The sequence below is a fragment of the Apium graveolens genome, chromosome 8 (assembly GCF_009905375.1).
Source record: "Apium graveolens cultivar Ventura chromosome 8, ASM990537v1, whole genome shotgun sequence".
Classification (NCBI taxonomy): Eukaryota; Viridiplantae; Streptophyta; class Magnoliopsida; order Apiales; family Apiaceae; genus Apium; species Apium graveolens.
Window position 1 is genome coordinate 33684673 of NC_133654.1, and position 26875 is coordinate 33711547.

At 35.5% G+C, this 26875-nt stretch overlaps 1 protein-coding gene across 6 annotated transcripts; it reads right to left on the reverse strand.

The window, feature by feature from the left end:
* Window positions 1-9914: 9914 nt before the first annotated feature.
* Window positions 9915-19634, reverse strand: LOC141677862 (uncharacterized). 6 transcript variants are annotated; one of them, XM_074483947.1, is made up of 6 exons: window positions 19460-19634; window positions 18862-19035; window positions 16857-17033; window positions 12883-16785; window positions 12032-12805; window positions 9915-10274 (listed from the first exon to the last, which is right to left on the reverse strand). In XM_074483947.1, exons 4-6 carry the CDS (start codon window positions 12985-12987, stop codon window positions 10158-10160), a joined length of 996 nt encoding a protein of 331 aa, XP_074340048.1. In that variant the 5' UTR covers window positions 12988-16785; window positions 16857-17033; window positions 18862-19035; window positions 19460-19634; the 3' UTR covers window positions 9915-10157. The 6 variants fall into 6 exon arrangements, with proteins under 6 accessions (XP_074340048.1, XP_074340049.1, XP_074340047.1 ...); XM_074483948.1 differs by having other exon boundaries at window positions 12883-12979; window positions 15941-17033; XM_074483946.1 differs by having other exon boundaries at window positions 12883-15223; window positions 15941-17033.
* Between the last annotated feature and the right edge of the window lie 7241 nt (window positions 19635-26875).

Genomic DNA, 26875 nt, shown 5'->3' on the forward strand with positions numbered 1-26875 from the left:
AACATAAGGGAGATCGACATTGTCTTCCCTCAAGGATCTCATAAGGCGATACCTCAATACTGACATATGATCTATTGTCGTAAGATAACTTAATCCGCGTTAAGTGATCATTCCAATTTCTTTCAAGTCTATTGCACAGACTCTCATTATAGCTTCTAGCATTATAGCTTTTGCTTCTTAATACCCATTCTTTTCCAGTTCGTAATCGCTACTACCTTCCGTTCCTAATATTATACGGGTTATACTTTTGCTCACTAGCGTTCTATAACCTTTTAATAACCACGTCAACCTTAGTATCACGAATGTGTTTCCATTCCGCATACTACCACCACTTTATTACTCCTTTTTCAGTTGTTTCTATTTTCCAAAATTTGATCAATCATATAGAAGTAAAGGAATTTGTTGAGAGATCACTATGATCATGAACACTTGTTACATTGCATAGTTAGTACAGAAGGTGGCCAGCCTTTAGTACTTGACAAGCAATTAAACAATAGTTGGTATCCTACTCGGCTTCTATCACACAGATAGATAGTCATTCGGCAATACCTCCCCTTCTGGAAGGGTTGTTCTTCTCAGCTTACATGAAATGAAAAGAAGAGAAAAGAACGAACTGAAAAGAATTGTATATTCATAAAAAAAAAATTATTGCCATAAAATATCTGGCTTGGAATCTACCTCTGAACTATAGAGGTTTGTCATAGGAGAACAAAACATATACGTATTTATATCAACATCAAGTATTATAGCATCGTATTTCGCATGCCTAAATATTTTTGCCATTCCGTCCATCATTCTATGGACCCATGCTCTTCCTCGAGCTTATACACAATCACCTTTGAAACTCCCTCGACATCGAAAATTGAATCTGGGATCTCATTCTATACATCATCGTTACTAGAATTCTATGCTTGCACCATAACCTTCTTCGTATAATAATACGACTCTCTATTGATAAGAAAGAATAATTATTCACTAGGTAGATACTCTACTTAATTAGTCTATCAATGATAACTTATACACTACCACGACCCGATTAGTGGTACTCAATCTCAACACCCATTCCAATACAACTCTCACGGTTGTAATCAGCTCACTACTCGCAGAATCATTGCTGCCTTACTATGGTCCACCACTGACCTACTGTCGTCATTCACTTTTCCATAAAATCTTAATATCTAACCATACTGAGTCCATACATGTCGTATCAAATCATTCTAAGGAGGTAACCTAATCACCATTCCTGATTCATGAAGAACACTCCTGATCCTGACATACATACATGACATGAAGCAGATAAAATTGCAGAAGAGTTTCAATCAAATCAATGATAGCAGGTTAATACCATTCTAAATCATATGCCTTAAATAGAAGACTTACTCAAAGGTTCGTCTAGTCCTTTTTGAAACATGGTCCTGGCTTATCTCAAGATAGGACCTTCTAAGATAGATAGCCCGTTCATGGCGATTACACGAATTAAACCTTTACCAACTACTATTACGGTTGGGTATTGCACAGTCATCAGAAGGAATGTCAATCTTCTAAACCATAATACAACCTTCACAGCTTTAACCATCATCACTGTATTCTTTGGCACAAGCGCCTACAATTATCCTTTTACCGTTAAAGTGTCGGCCACCTCTTTGGCCTTTCCTGATAGTAATAGTTCCTTATAATCAATGTCGTCTTAACCACTTTCACTAATTTCTACCCTATTTCAGATCACTGCTTGAGTGAAGATGTTTTCCTTAAAATCAGATGAGTAAAAAAAAATCACCCTTTTTCCATAAATTATCCCCTCAGTCTTTAGAGGTTAATCACTGTCATGATTGACTCTTAATCATACTTAGAACATTTTTTATCCTGGGCCCTAATTGCCCTGAACAATTTCGACCTTTACTGGTTCGATTCATACTTTCTCGTGGTTCAACACGTGCCCCACTTGGCATCATTATAATTACGACACATTTCCTTTATCAACATTTCTATTCTTGAGAAATTTGAATATTACCTATCTCCATGCAAAACCTCTAAGGTTATATTTCAATAGTTCCTCCTGTATTCCCTAGATACAAGGCATATCGAAATACCATTTACTATTACTAGAACCATTGTCTATATACTTCTGAAAAATTTCTCCACTGATTCTTAAAGGTTGTTATTACCTTAATCCTTTCCAATTCATCCTGTCAAAACTCATACTGTCCCTATTAAGGGTGAAATGCCAACCTTTATGCATTCCCCTAGGATTCATTTTAAGTTACCGATGTTCTATTCTTAATTCCACTTTTAAAAGGTACATGCATCCTTCCATGGATAAATCAAGTCATATATCCCTGATAAGGGTGTCTTATTCAATCATTCCCACCTCGATAGTATATGCCTAATTTCACAATAACATCTGTATACAAAATGAGGTTAATCAAAATGGCCTCCAAAAGATAACAACGGTTATCCGCTTTTCTTGCCTAATCTGGTAACGATAACAAGGATGTTCTGGAAGATATTGGTCGTGTTCAACGTGAACTTCTTCTTAATAATTCCTTATTTACTTTTGTTGTTTATCTCAACAGTCACCTCAATGTTGGGATATCTTTTATATCTGGCGTCTCCCTTTCTGGGTATCATGCCACCGGTCTTACACTTCACCTTCTTGAAGGTCACTTCCTTCATCCAATTTTCTTAATTTCTTACTTTCTTGTCTCCTCAGTCTATCCGCGTCTCATTATTTATCCTTCGAATTATCTCAAGGTTTCCTTGAATCTTCCCAACTTACAGGGGATAAAATATATGTATCTCTTATGCCCTCAACCATCAATTTTAACTCATGGTGAATCACCCTCATCCTGACGATTACATACTCTTCTATTTCTATTTCTACGAGTCTTTAGGGTTTCCTCATACCCAACTCCCTTATCATTCCTCAAACTCTATTGCCGTTATATTCCTTTCTCTTATCATTATTTCATGAACCAACACAACATAAGCATTGATTTCAAACATCCCGTCATTCTGGATTCGTGTCCTCAGAACGAATCTTGACAACTTTTACAACTTAGATTCATAATTTATCATACTTGTCTGCCTTTGTTCTGACTCTAAAGCTTTTTCACTATCTCCATAACCTTGGGAATTACTTTCCCGAAAACAATTTACGGAACTCAAATCAGTTTATTATAATCTCTTGCTCCGTGCCTTCCTTGGCCTTTCACCAGCGGGTGGTCTCTCTCTTGGGAGGGTAAGTGACAAAAATAGTCTTTTGTGATCCGTCAATCATTCAAAATCTCAAATGATTCCTCTATTTCCTTTAGCCAGGCTCTTGCCTCGACTGGGTCAGCTTGTTCCTTGGAACTCTAAGAGCTTAGCGACTTAAAGAACCTGAAAGAATTTCTCATCGCATTATTTCCTCAGGGTGGTGGTTGGGGATAATAGTCTAACTCCTTTTTTAGACAGGTCCATAAATTGCCGTATAGGAGTACCGTCTCGGGTCTCCTTTCCTTACTCGACTTTCTGTTTCCTTAGTATGAAATGTTTCATCCTTCTCCCATACTTGGGGTTATCTTATACGTTAAAATCCTCATTTTCCACTTCATTATGTTATGGGTTCCTTCTATCTTGATGGCGACCTCCCTGACTATCACGTTCAGGGTTTGCTCTAAATCTTATTCCTCAAACTATGGCTCTCATCTAAGTTCTCATCCTTACGCTCTTGAACTTTCGGAACCCAAATTCTATAGGAATACCTCATTATTCCCTTATCATCTTTCTCGGTATTAATCTCATATTTATTTGTTGGCTCTCTGCCTTCATTCATCACCTTTCTCTGGCACCGTATGCTCTTTTCCAATAATTCGGTCTCTATTGCAATCTCAAACAGCTTTTCGGTACCGGCTCCGGTTACCTTCACTACTATTTCCAAAATCTCTTATAAACTCTCCCAAAGACATTATCATCTTGAGTCTCTCCTTTTTACTAAGGGCATCAGCCACCACATTGGCTTTCCCCGAATGATAAAGAATCTCCCAATCATTATTCTTGATTAGCTCTAACTGCCTCCTCTGGCATATGTTGAGTTCTTTCTACGTGAAAACGTACTAGAGCACTTATGGCTTAGGTAATTCTCGCACTTCTCTCCATACAAGTAGTGCCTCCAATCTTTAGGGTAAAACTATTGCCACGAGCCTAAGCTCATGGGCGGGGATATCGAATTTCATATTACCTTAATTGTCTTGACATGTACGCGATTACCTTACCGTGCTGCATAAGCACGCACCCTAAGCCCTTGTGCGAAGCGTCAGTACACTTCACAAAATCTCCTTTTCCATCCGGCAACGCCAGCATAGGGGCCATCACCAACCTCTGCTTCAGTTCTTGAAAGCTGTTCTCGCATTTCTCTGTCCATTCGAACTTCTCAGTCTTACGAGTAAGCCGCGTTAAAGGGGCTACTATCTTTACAAACTTGAACGAACCTCCGGTAGTGACCGGCCAATCCTACCTCTGGGAGTTGCCCTAACCATGGTCATCAATTCCTCAATGGTCCTATATTCATTCTTGTTAGGATCTTCCACGAGATCCTCCTCAGCAACAATCCCATCTAGGACAACATCCTCAACCGCTACATCCTCAATATCAACATCATCCGGTCCTGCATTAGGACACTCTATCGGATCCACAATCCGATCTCCAATTAGTAATAAAACATCATCGCGTTGTTGCTCCTCAACCTCAGGGTTCGGAGTCCCGCTACCATGTACGATAACGAACTACGCTACTATCACGATATTTATAGGGGTTCCCATAAGGGTTTTAACTGTCAGTACTACGTTAGGTAGTCCGACTATGAACTTGGCAAGAGTTCTTATTATCTTAGTGAACTTATTATCTTAACGTCACATCATCTCTGAGGTTTATAACGCTTAGCTCTGATACCACTTCTGTAATACCCCCAAATCCGGGGTCGGGGATCCGGGTTGTCACGAGTTCCATTTCCCTTAATAACACCCAATCTTAATAATTACTCAACTACCCTGTACTGTGACCCCACAATAAACACACAAACCACACGTTATAGTCTCAGAGATGAATATCCAAAATAATCACAAGTCTTTGAATCCACAATTTCAAGTTATTACAACCCAAAATGATTACTTGATAAATTTACAGTTAATTGCCATTATCTGCCACAAGTTATAATTATACATAATTTGATTCTCAAAATAGAATGCCTGATCTACCAATAGATCTACCTCTGCAGCTATAGCAGCTACAACATCATCGGGAAGACGTGGGACGCTTCCCACGCGCTTGCGCTGGGTCTGCTGGAGTCTGGCCATCTTTCCTAACTGTTGTTGTGTGATGAAGAAATAAAGCAAGAGTGAGCCTTACAGCTCGCAAGATAATATATAGTGATAACAATAATATAAGTATCTAAATGGATACTTACTAGAATCTTTTATCATGAGTAAGATAATTACTTACTAGATATAAGTAAAAACAAGGGATGAAGTTACCAAATACTTCACTATACTTATATCATTTATAAAGCTACTTGAACTACCACTGTTCAAAGTATAATGAGCTTTCAACAGTTCATCACATAGATGAGACTACAAGACAAGATTTGAATAGATTAAATCTTTAAAATATTATTAAAGGAAATGAAGTTATGACATACTTCATTAAGTTCTGATATATATATATATCCACATATACATCTTCCTTTATACATTTCCTGAAAACCTCTGTCATGTAAAGTATGAACAGAATTGCAATATCCAATAAATTTGGAAAGGAAAAGAATTTGGCATAAACCAGATATCTTGCTGATCAGGCAAAGATACCCATAAGTAACCTTTTCTACTAGTAGATGGACGAATTCCCCACTGGTCATCACCCTGGTCTCAATAGGACCTTATGCTGGACTGCCACTCAGCCACTTATGCATTTGATGGACTCCCACTGAGCCCATGTTGCTTATGCCGACTCAATAGATGGACTTACTTCCCGAACGTTGGGTAAGTAATCAAGTCATTTACCAAAACTGCAACCGTGTTGCGAATATAAAATACACCACAGAGCCGGATCCCTCAGATTTTTGAGCGAGTATTCAAGTCCCCTTAAAATGGAAGATCTTGAATTTGAAAACAAGTTTTGGGATCCGCTCTACCCTTTTTAAATTTATTTTGAAGACTCGAAAACATTTTTAAGAATGTTTGGAGTAATGCTGATTTATGAAATAAATCAGTCCCAATTATGAAAGAAATATCTGAATATTATTATTTAAATAATATTCCCATAAAGAATAATGGAGGTAGAAGTTGGAAAACTTATACTCGAAATGAATAGCGAATAATCAAAGATATACTTATACGAAAGTAATATCTTTATTTGAATAATCAAAAATAAGTTTGATTATCGACACCTTATTCTTTAATAAAATAAAGAATATATTTCAGTAATAAGCGGAGTCATAATACCTCGAATGAATATTATAAATAATATTCATTAAATAAAATAAATGAGTCATACCTCCTCAAATGAATATTCAAATAATATTCAATAATAAAATAAAGGAGTCATAAGTCCTCGGATGAATATTTGTAATAATATGCAATAATAAAATAAAGGAGTCATAAGTCCTCGGATGAATATTTGAATAATATTCATAATAAAATAAAGTTATCAAATAAACCTTATTCGATTAATAGTTTTGAAAACTATGACCATATATATATATATAAGTATATATATATATATATATATTTATATCCATATATACAAAATCTACTCGGGATCCTCGACTCCCGGTTTTAGAAAATATTTTCACCTTTGGGTCCCTATACTAAGGGTATATGCAAATTACCGCTATCCTCTAGCATAGGTATTATCAACTGAATCAACATATATATATGGAAAGAATACGAAACAGGCATGCATATATATATACCATAGCAGCATGCTTCAATATATTGCAACATTTGCTAATTAACCAACATGCATTTATCGCAAGATAATGCAAATACATATATACATCACAACAACAGTTATAACTGGTAGAAAACTTACCTGAGCGACTTGGGGTGATAAAAGGCTCGGGACGAGTCTGGTAACCTATAAACAACAAGTAAGTTGGAATTAAACCAAAGTCACTTGTAAATCTATACTTTAACTAACTTAGACTCTAACGCTTGCTTTGCGCTTACTGATTTGCTTAAGTCACTCGGATACCCTCGGCTCCACCATTTTTAATAATTTAACCTTTACGAGTTTTAAGGCGATTCCTTCGCGAGTGTCTTACCAACTGCCTAACACACTTACCATAAATGTTTCATACATTAATTAATCCTTTTTGGTCTTTAACCTATGTTTCAAAGTAAGGCGAGGGGAAAAGTTTCGTTCGCGAAACGCCGTTACTTGAAACGGTCGTTTCTCCTAAACCGTGCATCGGAATCGAACGAACTACATATCAAGACGAAGCTCGTAACATGAGCTATCTAAACATGGCAATGGTCATAATCTAGCAGGGGGTTCTCGGGTCCTAATGTTATGCACAAAAACAGTCTAAAGAAAATCGGACGTTACGACGGCTATGTTTACGCGATTTCCCAATTTTAAACCATTCAAAACCAACCCAATTCAACCTCAAATCCAACATACAACCAACATCCATCCTTATCACATCATAACAACCCCAACCAATTCAATTTTAACATTCATACTTATGCCTAAGCTTAACTTTAACCATTCTTAAGTTCTTTTAATCAAAACAACAACATTTACCATTCCAATTCAATACCATTTCAAATCCCAAACTCTAAATCACAACATCAAGCTACAATATCACCCTACTAATCAAAATCATCTTATAATACATAGGAATCTAGGGTTTGGAGATGATATACCTTCCTTGAAGTGGTGGGAGGAGCTAGGAAGCCTTAAGAAGCTTTGAGAAGTCTTAGGAATGCTTGGATCTTCAAGGAAAACAAGAAAAATTTCAAGTTAAAAACTTGAAAACACTATTCATAGTCTTCTTCTTTGATTAAATGAAGAAGATGGAGAAGGAATTGATGGCTTAAACTCATGATATAGCCCTAACTAAGCATGAAGATGATTAGGGAATTAACTCACCAATTTAGGAAGCTTGGATCTTTGATTTTTGAATTTCCTTGCCTTTTGAATAGTAAAAAGCCGAGAGCAAAGATGAACCATGCCTTGGTTGCTTTTTGATTTTGATGAAAAATGATTTTGCTTGGCTTGGTTGGCTTGTTTTTGTGTTTGATTTAGTTAATTACCTTGTTGCCCTTGAATTTGTGTGGTTCTCATTCAACCACACCTCCTTCCTTCCCATGTCATGCCTATGTCATGTTGTGATGTCATCTTTCCCTCTTTGTCCTCCTCTCATTGGTTGGGTGACATCACTCTCTCTAATCCCTTTGCTTAACTTCCTAATCGTTTGCCTAATGACCGCTGATCTGTTATACGGTTCGCTTAACTTTCGTTTTCGTTTATCGTTTGAAGGATCATACCCGGGATCTTATTACTTAGGTTCCCTTAACCTTTCTCAATACATTATATTCCTTTTTATGATCCTCTATTATAATCTTTTAATTTAAATCCGTTTTATCCTGTTACCTTATACTCAATCCCTTCCGTATCTAGTGGATTTCCGGGAAAAATCCAAGTGTTCGGAAATTGGATTCTGACGATCTTTACATACACTTATATACCACATAGAGTACTAATAATATCCCAGAAGATCAATAACAGAACCCCTACATAGTGTGGCATGAAAAGTTTTCTCATTCAGCAAAAACACTATTCATAAGGGTTTCAAAAATTTCCCAAAAATTGGGGTTATTACAGTACATGAACAAAGACATTCATCGTGTTTATGATGTTCATAAACGTGTTCGTAGGTTAAGGTTTCGGGGGTGTTGTGTAGGTGTGTTTTTAGTCTTCTTTTTAGAGCTTGTGACGGTATCCCTCCTTCACCATGCTGCTATTTTCTTGTCTAATACCAATTGTCCTACAGTTTGTTCCTACTTTCTTGGCCTCTCCTCATCCCTTGTTTTTCTCCTCTTTTAAACTCCCTTCCTTATTCCCTTTCTTCTAACTATTTTTGTTATAATTGTACACTTCACTCAATTCTGTAGCTCACATGCCTATAAACTCGGCTTATCACTGACCTAATCCTCCATCTTATATTATCTGTCACCTTCTCATCTTGTCTGATCACGATCCTGTCCCACTTCTTCCCGTCTTGTCTCGTCGCCAACCGAGTTGTCGTCTTTGTTGATCATGTCATGTCGTAAAATTCTGGGTATAACAATCGGCAGAAGAGTCTTCTGGACATGTGTCTTGTACATTGATCATTCATCAAATACATGAATTCATGAGTGTGATCGAATATAACAATTTTTTTTATAACGATTGCATGTAATATTTTGGATTTGAATCTCAATTTCCCTTGTTTTGTTGTGTTATAACATTACTGAAACTATAGTACAGGCTCTTGTTCACCTGAACTGATAAAATGAGCAACCGCCCATTAGAATTTACAAGTCATGACCAACTTAGGTGCTACTATAATCCTATCGCGATATATGATCCTAGATAGTTGGGGTTAGTAACGCATGTTTTGTAAAGAATACAAAAGTTCACTAATGAATAAACTATTGGCTTTTCTGTTGCTTAGATTATGCAAATTTTCAAATGAAAAGTCTGGTTTGTTGCTTTTACAGCAACACCGGAAAATTACTCAGGAAGATCATTGCTAAAGTACATACCCCCTCAGCACATTCAAAACTTACCTGCAGCTTCTGGCTGGAAATCGAGGAGACAAGAACCTGCACAAATTACACTGCACACCTGTAGATATCTCAGCCATGCCTCCTGTTCTAAAGTATGATTATAAGAACTGCTGAAGTAGCATAATGCTGCTCAGATGGAATCTTATTACAATAATTACATTGACAAATTCTGATACATTACAATTACTACAGAGTTTCCATTCAAGTGCTGTCAAGCTTTTGCAACAGATTCGTTCCCTCAACCTGTCTCCTCAAGTAACTAAATCATACACTAAATCGTACAAATAGAAATCATCAGAACTAAATCATGATAGACGCTATTATGTTCAAGACACATACACCCTTGATTTAGATACGGAAGTTCTGATACTGAGCACACAGCGGTTCAATTGGGTCACTTCCGGGTCCACCTTCATTGTTTAGGTATGGCCTTGCAATGTCTTCATCATGTTTAACTTTAGATTGCTGCATTAAAAAAGATGGGAAACACATTAAACAGGATGATAATCATGCTACTTCAAAATCTAAAATACACTTGATAATGAAAGTATAAAATTCTCAAGGTTGGCTCAAAAAAGGTTCTAGTCTTCTTTTTTTTGTTCATAAGAGCAAGTCCAATGGTGATGCTAAAAATACATCTAGGTACTGCTATATTTTGAAATCAAAAAGTGATTTTCAATAGCACCAAACATATCTAAATAAAACTATATTTCAACTACAGTACCTAAGTTTCATGTGCACAATACTTCTCGCTATTACTTTTGGATTTGGTACTAATGACCGCATCTTTACTTTTCAAACAAAGGACCAGCAATTTAGGTGGCAGATCTCACTCCTGAACTACAATGTAGATCATTTGAAATTGATCACACATCAAAATTTGAATGCAATTAATATATCCTGTGTTACTGTGTATATATATATTAATTAACATGAAAGTGTAGTTTTTTTATATAAATCAAAAATCGAACAAGTATGATAGACTATATACTTGTCAAACCACAAATTCTAGCTTCCAAGGACACAACTTTATCTCTGTAAAGTTTACTTATTAGTTGAGGTATCTAATTCAGTTATCAAATTATTTGCATAATAATGAAATGACTACTTTTAGCAATATAAAATTCAAATGCATGCAAATTGATTGCATAATAATCAAAATCTTTTACAAATGCAGGATTGACTAAACAGCATCCTATTAAATATAAAATGCTAATGAAGGTACTTAAATACAAATAAGTGCAGCAGATATAATCAAGCACATTATAACATCAATCTGATCAAGAAATGTAGTTGGCAGTTTAGTCCCAATTAGAGGGGAATACATTAGGATCCTGCACTCTTCAATATTCAAACAATCGTCAAACTGATTACGACAAAGAGAAATGAATTTTTACAATTGGAAGTTCATAGTGCGTGAAGTTTCAAGATTTACTAAAACGGCACTTTCGAGATATAATATTAATAATGCTACTTAAATTCAACACAGTGCAACACTTATTATGATGCGCTTTAAAATCAGAATGTAGTTGGCAGTTACATTTAAAGGGTGCATACATTCAGTTCAGGATCCTACAATCTCTTCAATATGATCTAATTTACAATTTATGATGACTTTTTAAATGGAAGTCCCGAATGCATGTGATTTCATGCTTGACCAAAACGGCATCTTAGAGATAAGATACAATGACAATACTCGAACACAACTAATCGCAGCATTTATAATCAAGCACATTAAACATTAGTTTATTGAAGAAATGAAGTTCGCTAAGAGAGTCTAGTTTAATCCCCGAAAGGTTGTTGAAGTTTGTGCATGCACCATCACTGTAACTATTATGCCTCTTACAATGTACCATAATAAAGGATTCAGAGCTAGATAAATTAGAATGAATACATACACTTAGCGCAGCACCTGTGGAAAAATCAACAGATTTTCTTACATAACAATACTTGGAACGTGCTTAAATTTGCTGGTAAGGAATTAGACAATGGAATTACAAACAAGAACTTGAGGTATCATGGAATAAGTTTTAAGATAATTCAGATTTAGGGATATTAAGCTCAAGTGCAACATTCAAAAAAAACATTTTACTATCAATGGATTTTGATATCCAGTCAAATGCAAGAAGTGTATTAAACCCCAACATCTTAAATACAATTGGGATTAATAAGATAAAGACAACTAAATGAAGCACTTGCCACAAAAATCAAAGAAAGATTACCTTTGTTGGCCTTCTCAAATATGTTTTGGAAGCTCTATCAGCATCTCCCATTCCCTCAACAGGCACGAATACCGCACCACCATCACTGCGGCCACTGCTACTCACAGCCCCATTCTTGTGTGGTCTTCCACAATGCCACTCCACACAATCGTTATTTCCCACTACAGCAGACACCATAGCAGCCTCCATAACCACACACCCCCTTCCTCTCTTACCCAACACCGGACCCCGTTCTCCAGTTCCAACTATTCCATTGTTATACTTAGGTGTCCCCAGCCTCTTACAACCAGAAACTGCCTCCTCCCCTGAACTTCGCTCAGCCTCAGCCACTATAGCATGCAACGTAGGTGGCCCTCCTGCGCGCCTCTTAAATGGTGCACCTCCATCAACCTCACCCAATGGCACCACCATCGGCACTGCCCCAATCATAACAGAAGGAGCAGCAATCACTGGAAGCCCACTGACACAACTTACTGAAGGTGATGCTACACCACCTACCACACCGCCATTGGATGGAATCTTGGGAGGACGTCCCGGCCTGCTCTTTGTCACAACAGAACCTTTAACCAAAGACTGACTATTTCCTACAGAAAGCATATAAGAATACTTATTCATAACAAGTTGACCCTGGTTCTTCATCTTCCTAAGTTGCTGAGTCAACAGAGTTGCATGATTTGGTGACAAGTCCTTATACTCACTCTCTATATACTTCGATATATCTTGCGCGCTCGAACCACCTCTATCCTTCATAGCTACAATTGCAGCTGTAATCATCTGTCCACACAAAATCCCTAAATTAAATCACAAAATCTTCACTAGATTCAAATTTACACAAAATTAAATGTATGTACCTCACTGTACCGTGGATGGTTGAGCTGGGCATCATTGTTGACAGAAGCTTTAGTAATATGAAAATTAGGTCCGGTCGCTGGCGACATATCAGAGTGGCTTTCCATGTTGGTGTGAATGAAAAACTAAATGAGCAAAATACAGGAGGGAGGGAGTTGGGGGGTGGGGGGGGGAGAGAGAAGAGAGAGAGAGAGAGAGAGAGAGATGGAAATGTGGCAATAAAAATAACGCGAACCTATAAAATATAGATATATATACAGTGATGCTAGTTTTGAGAACATTAGGCCATTTATGTGTAGAAGACTACAAATAAGAAAAGGTGGAAAAGTTTGATCCGGCCGCTGGGATATGAGACGACACAAACACACACGCATGCACGCACATACAATTTTTGTTAAATTCTACTATAAATTATCTCGAGTAAATATTATAAAGTTGTGAAATTTATCATACAAATACAGGAATAAATTGAGTGCAAATTGGGCGATTGCACAAACTATAGAAAAACATCAAAATAAATTAGATATAAGGTTATTGTCTAAAGATCACATAACGATCAAGTTAAATTCTAGTGTTCTACTATATATTAGCTCAGTAAATATGACAAAACTGTGAAAACTATCACATAAATACACGGAAGATATTGAGCACAAATCGGGCAATTAAACAAATTATGAACAAAATTTAAAGTATGTAGATGTAATATTATTTTTCTAAAATTTGAGGTTAGAAAATAAATTAGTTCATCTGTAATAAGATTTAGGGTTAAATAAAAAAGAGCAAAGATCTGGAATTTATATATTATACGGGTAATTGTATTAATACCTTTTATTACATTGCAAAATCATTACATATAAACAAAAGGATCCGTCTAAAAGCATCATTACCCTTAAAAGCAATCTAAGGTGGCATATATCAGTCCATACCGAAAATGTGTTTCAAAGATTATAGTTAACATAATGTTTGATGATTTTAGATCCATCACAATTCACACATCAAAATATAAAAGAGTATCATGGAATTAAATTGTTTTTTCATTAATCAACCATTAAACATGTAAAAATGTTCATTTCTATAAAACACAAATTCTATTTGCTTACATCACAACTTTATCTCTCTAAAGTTTATGTTTCGGTTCAGGATCCTGCCATCTCTTCCATATCTAATAAATTGTTTACATAATTATAAAATGAAGGACATTTTACAATGCAAGTTCCACATGAATGCAAATTGGTTGTATCAATATCAAACTGACCCTTCAACATAAGTTCTAAATGCATTTGATTTTAAATTTCACAAAACGGCATCTTAGAGATAAAATATTAATGATCGTACTTGAATACGACTACGTGCGTCATTTAGAATCCTGCAAACTTAGAAAACAGTTTGATTAAGATATATAGTTGAAAGTATCATTTAAAGGGCGTATACATTTCAGGTCGGGATCCTACAATCTATTCAAAATCTGATACAACCATCATATTTATTACATATTCATGGAACCAGAACCTTTTCAAGTTGGAAGTTCCATATGCATACAAATTGATTAATAAATAAAATGACAAATTCCTCGATGGAAATCCTAAACGCGTGACGTTCAAGATTGACTACAACAGAATCTTAGAGATGAAAATATCAAGACCCTACATATATACAACCAAGTGCAGCATTTATAGTTAAGCAGTTATAACATCAGTTTGGTCGGGAAATGGTAGTTAGCTCACTTAGAGGATGTATATATTTTATTTCAGCTAGGAAGCAAACACACAGGTGCAGGAGTGTGAGTGCGTAGTGCGGGGATACGAGAATTCGACAAATATAATATTATGGAGATACGGGTACGAAGGGACACATGAAAAATAAACAAAAATCCATAAATATTTCATGTTAAACATAATAAAACCTACTAAAAAAACAAAAAATTGCATGAAAAATGAATCAAATTCAGTAGTTATTAATCTAGAACACAAAAATACAAGTAAAATCTTTTAGTTTATGAAAAAATGAATACGATAATCAATACTTTTGTAGTAACTAATAGACATTGATACTTACTTTTGTGAATGTAGTTTGCTTAAATTGATTTTGACTACAATTTTTGAAGATAAAATTTCATATTATTATTGTAAAAGAATCCGTGTGTCCTATTCAGGGACACGTGTGTCCGAGTATCCGACACGGGGACTCGGCATGCGACCCAAGTGTCCTTGCTTAGCATTTCAGGATCCTGCAATCTCTTTAATATCTCATCCACTTATCAAATTAATTACAATTATGAAATGAAAACTTTTTCAATCTGGAAGTTCCAACTGCATGTAGATTCAAGCTTGACGAAAACGCCACCTAAGAGATAAAATATTAATTGCGGCACTTGAATAAAACTAAGTGTGGAAATTATAATCAAGCATGTCAAAACATCAGTTTGATCAAGAAATAAAGTTGGAAGTTTCATTTGGGGCTGTATTTTTAATTTTAAGTAGATGCACCTAATATTATTTAAACGCTAAATATTTATTTTAGACCAATATATCAATTAAAGGTAGTAACAATTTAAGGTAATAACCACATGTATCCATAGGAAGTTACATAAGCTCGCTATATTTGATGACCGAGCTGTACAAGGATTATATAAAAACCCAAGGACGGTTGTTTAAGCTTGTTGCATGTGCCATCACCATGTAATTTATTAAGTTTCATAAAGTTGCACCATAACAAAGAACTTGGAGCTATATAGAATTAGAACGAAGTCACGAACACATACACGCTCTGAACTACAATACAAATTTATAACCAAAAAAAGGATAGAATTTACTTAAATTTGCTAGTAAGAAATTAGACAGGAATTACAAACAAGAAACAGAGAGATTAATGCAAATAGATGATCAATCAGGCATATAAAACTTAGTGCAACATTCAAAAGAACATATTGATTTCTTACATCGATGATGTTTGCTATTATGTTAAACATAGGGCTTTGAAATAAACCGGATATACTAAAGATAATCAGGACTGATAAGCAAAAATAAATGCAGAAAATTTCATAAAAGTTAATGATTATACCTTTTTTGGGGTGCCTAGAGGTTTTCCAAAAAACTTATATTAAAAGGTCCACCAGCACCTCCCATCCCCTCAACAGGCCCAAATACCCCCACCAATGCCGTGGGCACTACTACTTGCGACGACAATATCCGGTGGCATACCCTTCAGCTTTTTAAAAGTCCCAATCCTGGGTTGCTGCCTTGGCCCCTGTCCCATAACCAACCCATTTTTCTCATCTTAGGTGGCTTTCCACGTCCCCTGTCCACACCACTGCTTTTGCCCATTAAAGGAGACATTATACCAGCCTTCTCCAAGGCGAACCATTCCGGTGTTGACCTTAGGTAGCTCTCCCGACCTACAAACAAAAAATGCCTCTTCCCCTGCACATAATCCACCCCAATGCATTGACTCAGCCTCAACTACTACTGCGTGCAACTTAGGTGGCCTTCCCTTGCGCCTCTTAACTGAAGTCCCACCATCAACCTCACCCATTGGCTTCATAGTTGGCGCTGCCCCAACTTAATCAAAAGGAGAAGTAATCAGCAGCCTACAAACACTACCCACTGCAGGCGAAGCTACACCCACCTACCCCGTTGCCATTATACTGAATCTTGGGAAGACGGCTAGGCCTCCTCTTTGTCATAACAGAACCTTCAACAGACTACTGACCATTTCTAGATTCAAAAATCATATAATAATGCTTATTCATTACGAGTTGACCCTGTCTCATCATCTTCCTACATTGCCGAGTCAACGGAGTAGCATGATTCAGTGACAAGTTTATACTCCCTCTTTATATAATTAACTATAGCTTGCCTATCAGAACCACCTCTCTCCTTCATAGTTACAATTGCTGTGCTAAGCATCTACAAACACGCTGAAATCACAATACAAATATTCACTAAATTGATATTTACAGAAAATATGATGCCTTTACCAAATTGTATTCAGGTGGTTGAACTGTGCAGAATTGTTGAAGGCATCTTTAGCAATTAGAGCATCCGGTCCAGTCGTCGGTGGCAGATCTGGGTGACTTTCCATGTCGGTGAAAAAGAACTGAAAGAGAAAAGTTACAGCACATAGAAAGGCGTGCAAAGTATATGCCAAGACATCCCTGCACAAAAAACAATACTCTTGGGTGACCACATTGTGAATTTAGCAAGCCGAAGCATTTATCTTTATTATTTCACATAATTATGCCAGTATCAACATTTTAGTATTAGAAGATTAAAAAAAACATTTAGTTTGTTAATGCAAGTAAATTTTATTACAGGAAATTAGTTTAGATCCATTAAAATTCTAAATGAAACATTTCTAGTTCTGTATATAAAATTCCAAATAAATCATATTAGTTTTTAAATAAGAACTAAAATCACACTGTCTTTAAAACTTTAATTTGATCCTTTAATCCTCTAGTTTAATAAGCATTCGGCATTTTTAGAGGAGTAACGTCTTTGCCCAAGGCTAATTACATTTTGAACTTGCAACATGTGATGTAACTTCCGAGCAAAGAAATGTCATCAAATGTTATCAAATGAGATAAATATCATGATTATCCTCTGACTTATTAATACAATGCAATACAAGCTACCAGCACAAAACTTAAAATATGTACAGGAATCTTGGATGGGTCAGAATATAATTTACTTATTGATAAGGAAATAATTATATAATAACTTCTTATATAAAAAAACCACAATGATATAGCACCCTAAAAGTAAAAAGTGTATTTTCTGATTAAAAAAATGACAAATGCATATTCAATAGTCTTTTAGTATATGGACCGTGAGCAAAAAAGATGATTTTGACAAACTGCATAACATAAAAAAATCAGTGTTCTAAAAATCGGTCTACGCGGCCGCCAAGGCGGCGCCTAGGCGCTAGGCGGCAGTAAAACGCCTCGACTCGGACCTAGGCGGTGATTTAGGCGTTTTTTTCAAAAATCGGGTTAAAATCGGGATTAGGCGGGCTAGGCGGATAAAGGCGGTCTATGCGGGAAATAATTAAAAAAAACATTTTTTATGTTTTTATAATTTTAATTCATTAATTTCATAATTTCACACAATATCATGTCAATTTATAATATAAAGTATTGGTAAGAAGTAACAAGTAATCTAATATATTTTTTTCTCACTTAAAATATAAAAATGACATATTGTAATAAGTTTAAAAATGTGAATTAAAATATATTTAATATTGCAAACTCAATAATTAGCACATAACGAATGTCAAATGTGTAGATATTGTTTAATATCATTCTAATTTCTTTTTTGAAACAAATATTTGACATATTGATCATTATATAATTATAAAAATTAAAAATAATATTTATATTCTTCCGATTAATGTTCCGATTAATCGGTCCGATTAATCTCCGACTTGCCGATTAATCTCTCGGAGGTACTCTCACCGCCCTGGCACGCCTAGCGATTTCTGGAACACTGAAAAAAATTGGATTAACCATTCAAGCAGAGATAGTTTAAATGTACATAACTGCCACTATAGCAAAGTAGAATATCTTCATTTGTCATATAAATATTATCTATTTATCATCTTTCAGAATTTTTATTTTCTTACTGAGATACTGGCTATTTAACAGAGTAGATTAAAAAAAGAGGATCAAATTAAAAAAGTATAAATAACTTTACTAAATAAATTTTAGCTAGAACCATCATTGCCTAAAATTCTGCAACGGTGGCTTCCCTTCATTATGTTACCCCGACACTCCAAGGATCTGCTTCTGGACTAAAGTATATATAATGTTGGCCTAACTAAGTATGGGTGATATGTTTATTTCTGCTTTTCAGAGGTCGTGCAAATAAAGAACTCAGAGTGATGGTAAAAACTAACATGTTACTTCAAATACCTAAATAAGAAAAGATACCGTCAAATTGGTATTTTTTAGAGATAACAAAAATACTTGAAATTGATAATGCACTTACCTGGTTTCTCAATGCAATAATTCTTTAAAGGTATTCGCTGGAGGAAACGAGCCGAAACTAATCTGCTCAGGATCCTCTCATATACAAAACTCTATAACCAGTTGTATCTCCTCTTCTATAATCAGGATCCCTCGAGTTATTATCCAGCAAGTCAGTGTGACAACATCCTGAGCACTAGCATTGAGAGAATCAGGATTAGACCGCTAATGGAGTGACTAGGAGCCACTTTATGCTCAAAATTATAATTAAATTAAGCTTGTAAAAGCCTTTGGAGTTAAAAAACATTACGAAAATCAAAACCTATCGGTCTTTAAATGGGGTATAGCCTTTTAAATTTTTAGAATGGTTGTACATAATTATGTGAACAACCAAGAGTTTTCAGTTTTGAGGGGAATAAACACAATCACTAGAAGAGCAAAATCTTAAACCAACCCTAAAACAGCAGATTAAGTCAACACACAATACCAATGAAATGCATGAACCCATAAGCAAGCATTTCTACAAACCCCCCCCCAATCAAATTTCTATAATTAAATAAAATCACCCAGATGCTCAGAATGGAAATTAAACACTAGAAAGGTTGAGTCTTGAAATATACATTTAAAACAACTATACAATTCAAACATCCCCGGCAAACAAACCCCAGCTCTCTCCCAATCCGCTCTCTCTCTCTCTCTCTCTCTCTGTATATATGTATCTCTACACTGAGGGGACTAGGGGAGAGACTAGAGACCAGAGAGTACTGGACTTAGACCGGGCAATCCTCGGTCAAACACAAAACCGGTTCGTTTACTTTCGGGGACCTTCATTTTGTGCCCTTTCTCGTGTAGCGTTAATATTAATATAATTAATTAATTAAACAAATAAAAGGGAATATTTAATTTTTAGGTAAAATATATACAAAATTATACTTACAACATTATAAAATTATGCATTATTTTTAAAATATTCATTATAATTATACATATTAATATTTATATTTATTTAATTTAGATATTAATATTTATAATAAATATTAATATTTAATTAAAAATATATTTATTTCGTGTATTTCGTGTCGTATCGTATACCCAAAGGGTAAACACAAAATAACATGGTATCTCAATCGTGTATCTCGTATCGTGTACCTTTTCGTGTCGTGTACTCAAAATACAAACACAAACACTAAATTTTCATGTCGTATTCGTATCGTGTTAAATATTTTCGGGTCTAACTGGACTACTGGTACAATTTACGGGGTATAAAATATTTTTGAATTTTTTTTTTAAATCTGCACTTTTACTTTTTTTAAACTTTTTCGAAAATCAATACAATTAAATTTCTGTTGTGACAAAAAAAAATCTTGTTAAGTGCATAAATTTGGTGAAATTATAAGTCCCTCTTTTAAGGGTATTTAAGTAATTTTAGGCGAACCTGGCCCAATCTAGTCCCGCCCAAAATTATGAAATTTTATCTCTTCTGTGTGTAACTGATTTGTACATGTAACTGATTCCTGCAAACATGTATTCGACTCTATTTTCTAATTTTAAAATCCCATTAAATAAGCATATCATCAATCTTCATTAATTCTTAATATATTTTGTATGACTACATAAAAAACAAGGTTTGAACCTTAGCCCAATGTTGATTTTCGCGACAGAACGATTGATTCTTAACCACGTATTATATGTTTTTTTTGTGCAATACATGTAGAGTGGCCATGTAATCTCCTTGCCTCCATTGTATCTAAACACCAACCTTTCCGGCAATTTGTAGGAAGCATCAATTGTCCTAACATCATCCAATTCATCCCGGTAAAGATTGATGTCTGAAAATTCTTTGATGTCACATATAAAGAGTTGATCCTCCTTGTTTACTATATGCTTAGGCTTGGAGATGGCTTTGAATTGAGGTGGGTTAGACTTGATTCCTACTTTCTTCCTTCTTGGTTTTCTCTTCTTTGTGGGCATTAGTATGTTTAGATTAGGAATTGGTAAACTATCCCAATGTATAGGCTCACCTTTGGTATTATGGGTTCACCATGAAAATTGATACTTGGATGAACCTTGAATTCAAGTGGCTCCACAGCGGGCACAATTGGTTGACTTGAGGTGGTAGATTGAGATGGTTCACTTTCCTTTTCTATAGCACTACTTGGCCTTTTTTCTTTGACCTTTACACTGTTCCCTTTAGCCCACTCAAACTTTTCTTCTTTCTTCTCAGTTTCAGTTGAAGTTGCAGGCATTTTCAATTTTCTTTTAACTCATTTAATGGCATGCTTCTTCCTTTTTTCTGAGCTCCTAGCCTTTGCTTTTCCTCATCTTTAGCTTACCCAAACTGAGGGTGTCCAGTCATTACACATAGCATCTTTCCATATCTGTAAATTCTGGCTATTCTTGATCTTAAAATGGCATCCTTGGTTGTTTGGAAGCTTACGATAGATGCACCCATCAGCTTTTCTTTATCAGGTCTAGGTGGAGAGTAATCAACCAATATTGGGTGCTTTGTTGAAATTGTGACACATGCTGGTTTAGGTTTTAGCACCACAAAGTTCTTGAATTCATTTTTCATTGAAGGTTCATTCTTTTCTCTTTTCCCTAGCTTCATTTCATTCATGTTAATTGGCTTTAACTGTGTGGAGTGCTTCACAAATTTATCTTGAGTAGCAGTTGAGCCAAATACCTCTGAGATTCTTTGATATGTTCTTTGCCTTTGTTCTTTTATCTTCAACTCAGCTGCTAATAGGTTGATTAGATCAATGGTATCTAAGACTGGTGGCTTTGAGATTGTAATAGATGGAACTATTATTTTACTGACTTGAATACACATCCTTCTCCCCCTTTTTATTATCATCAAGTAGATTAAATGTTGAAGTTTGAGCAGCCACCAGCTGTTAAAGTAGTTGATTTTGTTAGTCTTGGCGTTCTAGTATCTTAGCCACAGAGTCTTCAACCCTAGATAATCTTGGAGTGAGGGCCTCAACCTTTCTTGAAAAATCTCCTTCATTTCTCAACTTTAGATGTACTTCCCTCATTGTTGCTTCTGGAAGTTTTTATTCAATCTTCTCATACAACCTTTTCTTTACTTCCTCAATTGTGTTCTTCATATCATCCACATCTTGAGTCTGTTTAAGATTTTTAATTTTTATGTAGCTGTAGAGACTCAAGATGGGCTTCAAGTAGAGCTTTATTGTTGGAATTTATAGTGGTTTGAATGGCTGACTGAGTTTCGTTGATTAATTTGAACATGGTTGAAATGAAGTGATGATAGCTGCATTCCTTGCTGAGCATCCATTATGGTATTTGAGTAGAAGAACTAGGGCCTTCACCTCCCCCTAAGTTCCTACCACCTTCATCCCCAAATTCTTCATCATCACTGTCACCATCATCATACTCCAAACTGTCACCAGCTGTAGGAGGTAGAGAGGACAAAACATCTTTAGCCCTTTGCATTGATGTTGTTGTGTGTACTAGATTAAGTGCCCTCTCAACCTCCTCATTGCCCTGAGAAGCCAATTGTTGATAGGCTGTAATAGGGTGAGTAAATGTCTCAGCATCCTAATAGATAGAATCTATAAGAGCTTACTATTCTTATTGATATAGTCTCTCTTTTTATGCATCACTGACATTCATTGACTCACTTGCAATGGTTGTCACCTTTATATCACTAGTACCTGCTTTTCTCTCATTATCTTCATGTTCTTGCATCAAAGGCTCCCCTTGGCTCACCACCCTCCTACCCTAACCTTCACCATCTAAGGTGGGACTCCTCTCACTCTCTTTTGCCATGTTAGAAGAAATAGCATGCATAGTTTTACTCTTTTCCTCCCCATTTACCTAGGAGCAACTCAACCTCACACTCAAATCACTCACTTCCCTCAAATATAAGAGTGATTGGAAAAATACTAAGTCATCTGCACTAGTAAAAAAAAGTAAAAATTTCAAGTTGTGCAGTGATTGTCAACGGATAAGGGATATTCGTTGAAGTAGTAGTTGTGACTGTCAACGGATGACTTCTGTTAAGCTTATCCGTTGATGGACAATCACTTATTAATGAATGATGGATATCCGTTGATGAAGTAGAAATAGTGGAAATAAGAATTGAAATTATTGTTGAATCCGTGGAGATTGATTTTAAATTTTGGTGCACAGATTAATCAATAGTTTGAGAAAGAAAAGGCAAGTGATCCAACAAATCATCAATTAAACGATGATCATTTGTTTGAGTAGTTGGCTCCTCCATAAATTTAAGAGATGGAGAATCAGAAATTGATGTGTTAATCATAACCACATCCAGAGAATTTGTTGGAGAATTTTATGTGTATGTTATTTCGATTATGAGAGAATTTGGATGTGACTCCACATTTATTAGAGCCACATTAAGCTGAATTTGAGAAGGTGCAGTAACTGAGTGTTTGACTGCAGTTGGCACTGTTTTTGCACCCTTTGACTCCCCCATAGTTTTAGCCTTCTTCTTTCTACTGTAGGTTTGTGTTTGGTCAGTGTCCCTACCCCTCTTGGCCCGTGCTCTTGGTTGCGAGCTTGTTTCAAAAGTTATATCCTTTTGGGATGATGTAACTAGTAATGAGGTTATTTCCTTATTAATCAACACAGTCTGTTGGGAGACTGTGGTGTGGCTGGTTTGGGACTTACTAATCTCACCTACCTTATGCTTAGGGTTTCTTTGATTTTCACCCCTTCCCTCACCTGACTCACCACCCTGTTCACTCCCCTCAAGTGTTGTGGAAGTTGTTACAACTAGTGTCTTTTGAGAGACACTAGAGGTTGGTTTCTTAGACTTGGATTTTAAAGATTTTGGTTTGGTGACTTGGGTAGGCATCTGTTTGGTCACTGTCACAGATGTCATAGCCACAGTTGAAGTCAAAGAAACTGTAGGTTGGGAAAAGATAGGAGCAGAAATGTTTACCCCACTTACCTGAGGTTAGAGCTGGAAATTCGTTCGTTTCGTGTACTTTCATATCGTGTACTTTCGTGTTTCGTGTCATGAATGCCCAACCCAAATCCGAACCTTTAAGGATTCCTTTCATTTCATGTTCGTGTACCTTCATTTCGTGTACGTTTCGTGTCGTATTTCATGTAATTTAAAATTGATAATAAAAATATAGATAAATAAAATATATATTTAAATATTAAGTTTTTATTAGTCGAGTCTTAAGTTAATAAGTCATAAAGACTCAAGTGTATTCAATTCTTATGAAATTTAAATTTGAATCTATTTTATGTACATATTATATGTAAAATATTATTGTAAGATATATGTATTCATATAATTTTGATAAATTTATTTAAATATTTATTTATTTCATGTACTTTCATTTTGTGTTGTGTACCCAAGTGTAAATCCAAAACCGACACTAAATTCATCTGTGTACTTTCAAGTTCGTGTACCAAAAATGTAAAACCAAACCCGTTATTTTCGTGTCGTGTTATCGTGTCGTGTACGAAATTGTCGGCTCTACCTGAGGTGCCCCAAAGATTGGAATATAGTTGAGAGGCACTTCATTTTTGAGATTGTTCCTGCTCAAATCTGCAAGAACTCACTTTTCTTGAACCCAACAAGCAAGCTTGTTGTTCGGCTTCTAATTACAAGATCCTCAAAAACATGGTTAACTAGCATCATTAAAAATCTAGCATAATACAAATTTATAGGCCTCTTCCGTATATCTCCTAATTTATACCCTAACTCTAGCAAGACATAATTGCTAAAATCAAAATATTTATCAGTCAAGAGCATGTAAAGCATGTTAAGAAGAAAGGAGGTAATTGTATCAAAATTACTAATTTTGCCTGAAAATACCTTTGTTAGGTCACACACATTGTAGAAGGGGGTTGAATACAGTGTTTAGCACAATCAAATCGATTATAAGAACTCAAGTAACAGAAAACAGATTTTATTCAACACAATAAACTCTGTTACAATATGGAACTGTCCTCTCTCAGTGATGAACAAATTATCACGAGAGCTGCTAGAGTTACAAAGAATAATAACTTCGATAATCGTAACACTTATAGTGTAAACTCTATGCATGTGTTTATATACTACACAGTTACAAGATAATCTTCTAATTGATATGGAATATAATTCTGCTTCCTAAAATATATCAACCAGTTATCTTTTCTTCCAAGTATTCTATTCTTCATAGAATTCCTTCTTCATGCATATTTATTTTTTTCTTAGTCTCGATCTTCTTTCCTATTAATGAGCCGCCTGCCTTATCTGAAAGTCATCTTAAGTCCTGATATTATCTCCTGATAAATATCTTCTGATCACTTAAGTTCTAATAACTTAAGTTCTGATATCTTAAGTTCTTTCTTCAGTATAAGTGTTGATTTCCAGTTAAGTACTAATTTGTCCTGTTAGGTAAGATCTGAAAACTAAACACAAATCATACTACACATGACATTATCAAATATATCTAACAATCTCCCCCAACTTGTAAATTAGCATAATATACAAGTTCAACAGATATTTGATGATGTCAAAAATATTAAGTACAAATGCATGAGAATTTGACTAGATAACTACAACTTACAGTCCTTTCAGCTTTACCATCTTAAACTTCTGATAACAGCTTTAGTCTGTATACACTTCAGAATTTAAGCAGTTGTAGATCTTTGACTTGGCTTCAACTTCAATTTCTGATCTCTTTGATATCAGGAGTTGTCCTGAGATAGTTCTTCAACAAACATCTCTCAGCATATTCAAGTTCATTTACCATCCTCCTTTTAGCATTTATCAATTCAGTTGTATCTTCTCCAGTTTGAAAAATAGCTGCTCTGAGATAATTTATCTTAGCTTTTCTTATCTCTTGATCTAGTCTAATCAGATATGCCTTGTCAGACTCTAGATTGAATTCTACAGCCTTATAACCCAGAAAAGTAGTTATAATCTTAGCAGAGTTAGGCTTGATATCGACAATATCACCTTTGTGATCTCTGTACTTGGAACAGTATGTGCTGTCAGACTTTATAGAATAAAGCTTCTTCTGTCTTTGAATTTGAGACTTTAAATATCCTGCAGCACTATCTGTTAATCTGTCTTTCACTTGAAATAGAAATAGAACATGTTCCAGTTCTTCAAAGTACTTCAGTGGTATAGCACTCTGCCTAATTTGGTATACCCTTTCATCTGTCATAAAATATAACAAGATATGCTCTTTCAAGAAGGTATGGTAAACCATTTGTACAGATTCAAGTCGATTCAATCTTTCAGGAGTTGCTCCAACACCTGGTTCACTTAAGGAAGTTGGATCATTGGTAGTGTTATGTACTCTTCTTTCATCAGAACTACCCAACCCAGATTTATCTCTTGCTTCATTTCCTGTAACAACTCTTGCTTCAAAACCACTTGTTGCAATCTTCAAAGGTTGAGCAACATGAGCAACATGTTACTACATCTTGACTCTGAGCAACATGAGCCATGTCAGAGGTTGTTTGAGAAATCTTCTTTGAAATCAGAGTAAGACTAGTATCTTCTTCATCATCAGTTATTTCTTCATCCATGACTGGCATATAAACTTTTACAGGTTCATCAACTTTTTCTTTGTCCTTGGAACTTGGATCAATTTCCATTTGTGATTTGGCTTTGATTGCCTTAGAATTTGTTCTTTCCTTTATCACAATACCCTTAAGTTTTGGAAATTTTCTTTCAACAACAGAAGCTTTAGATTTTGTCTTGACACCTTCTGCTTTGAGTCTAGATTCTTCTTCCTTTAGACTCTCAAAGTCCATCCCTGGATTTTCTTTAAGAAATAACTCCCTTGAAATTTCTTCATCAAGTTCCAGATGTTCACCAGAACTTATCCTTTTACCAGTATCAGAACTTATTCTTCTCCCAGTATCAGAACTTGTTCCTTGACTTGTAATTCTAGCGTTACTTGATTAAAACCCTTTGCCTTGACCTTGACCTCTACCCTTATCAGAGTTTCCCTGGTCATCATGTCCATCATCCTTTCCTTTCAGTGTCTGAATAGATTTGCATTTGGACTTAATCACTTTCTCCCCCTTTTTGGCAT

Bases quoted from the DNA above. Each gene is read 5' to 3' on its own strand.
- LOC141677862 (XM_074483947.1), bottom strand. From the start codon at position 12,987: ATGGAAAGCCACTCTGATATGTCGCCAGCGACCGGACCTAATTTTCAT. The intron at 12,806-12,882 runs GTACATACATTT...TTGTGTGGACAG, and splicing joins ACCATCCACGGTACAGTGAG to ATGATTACAGCTGCAATTGT. The intron at 10,275-12,031 runs GTAATCTTTCTT...TTTTTAATGCAG, and splicing joins ATTTGAGAAGGCCAACAAAG to CAATCTAAAGTTAAACATGA.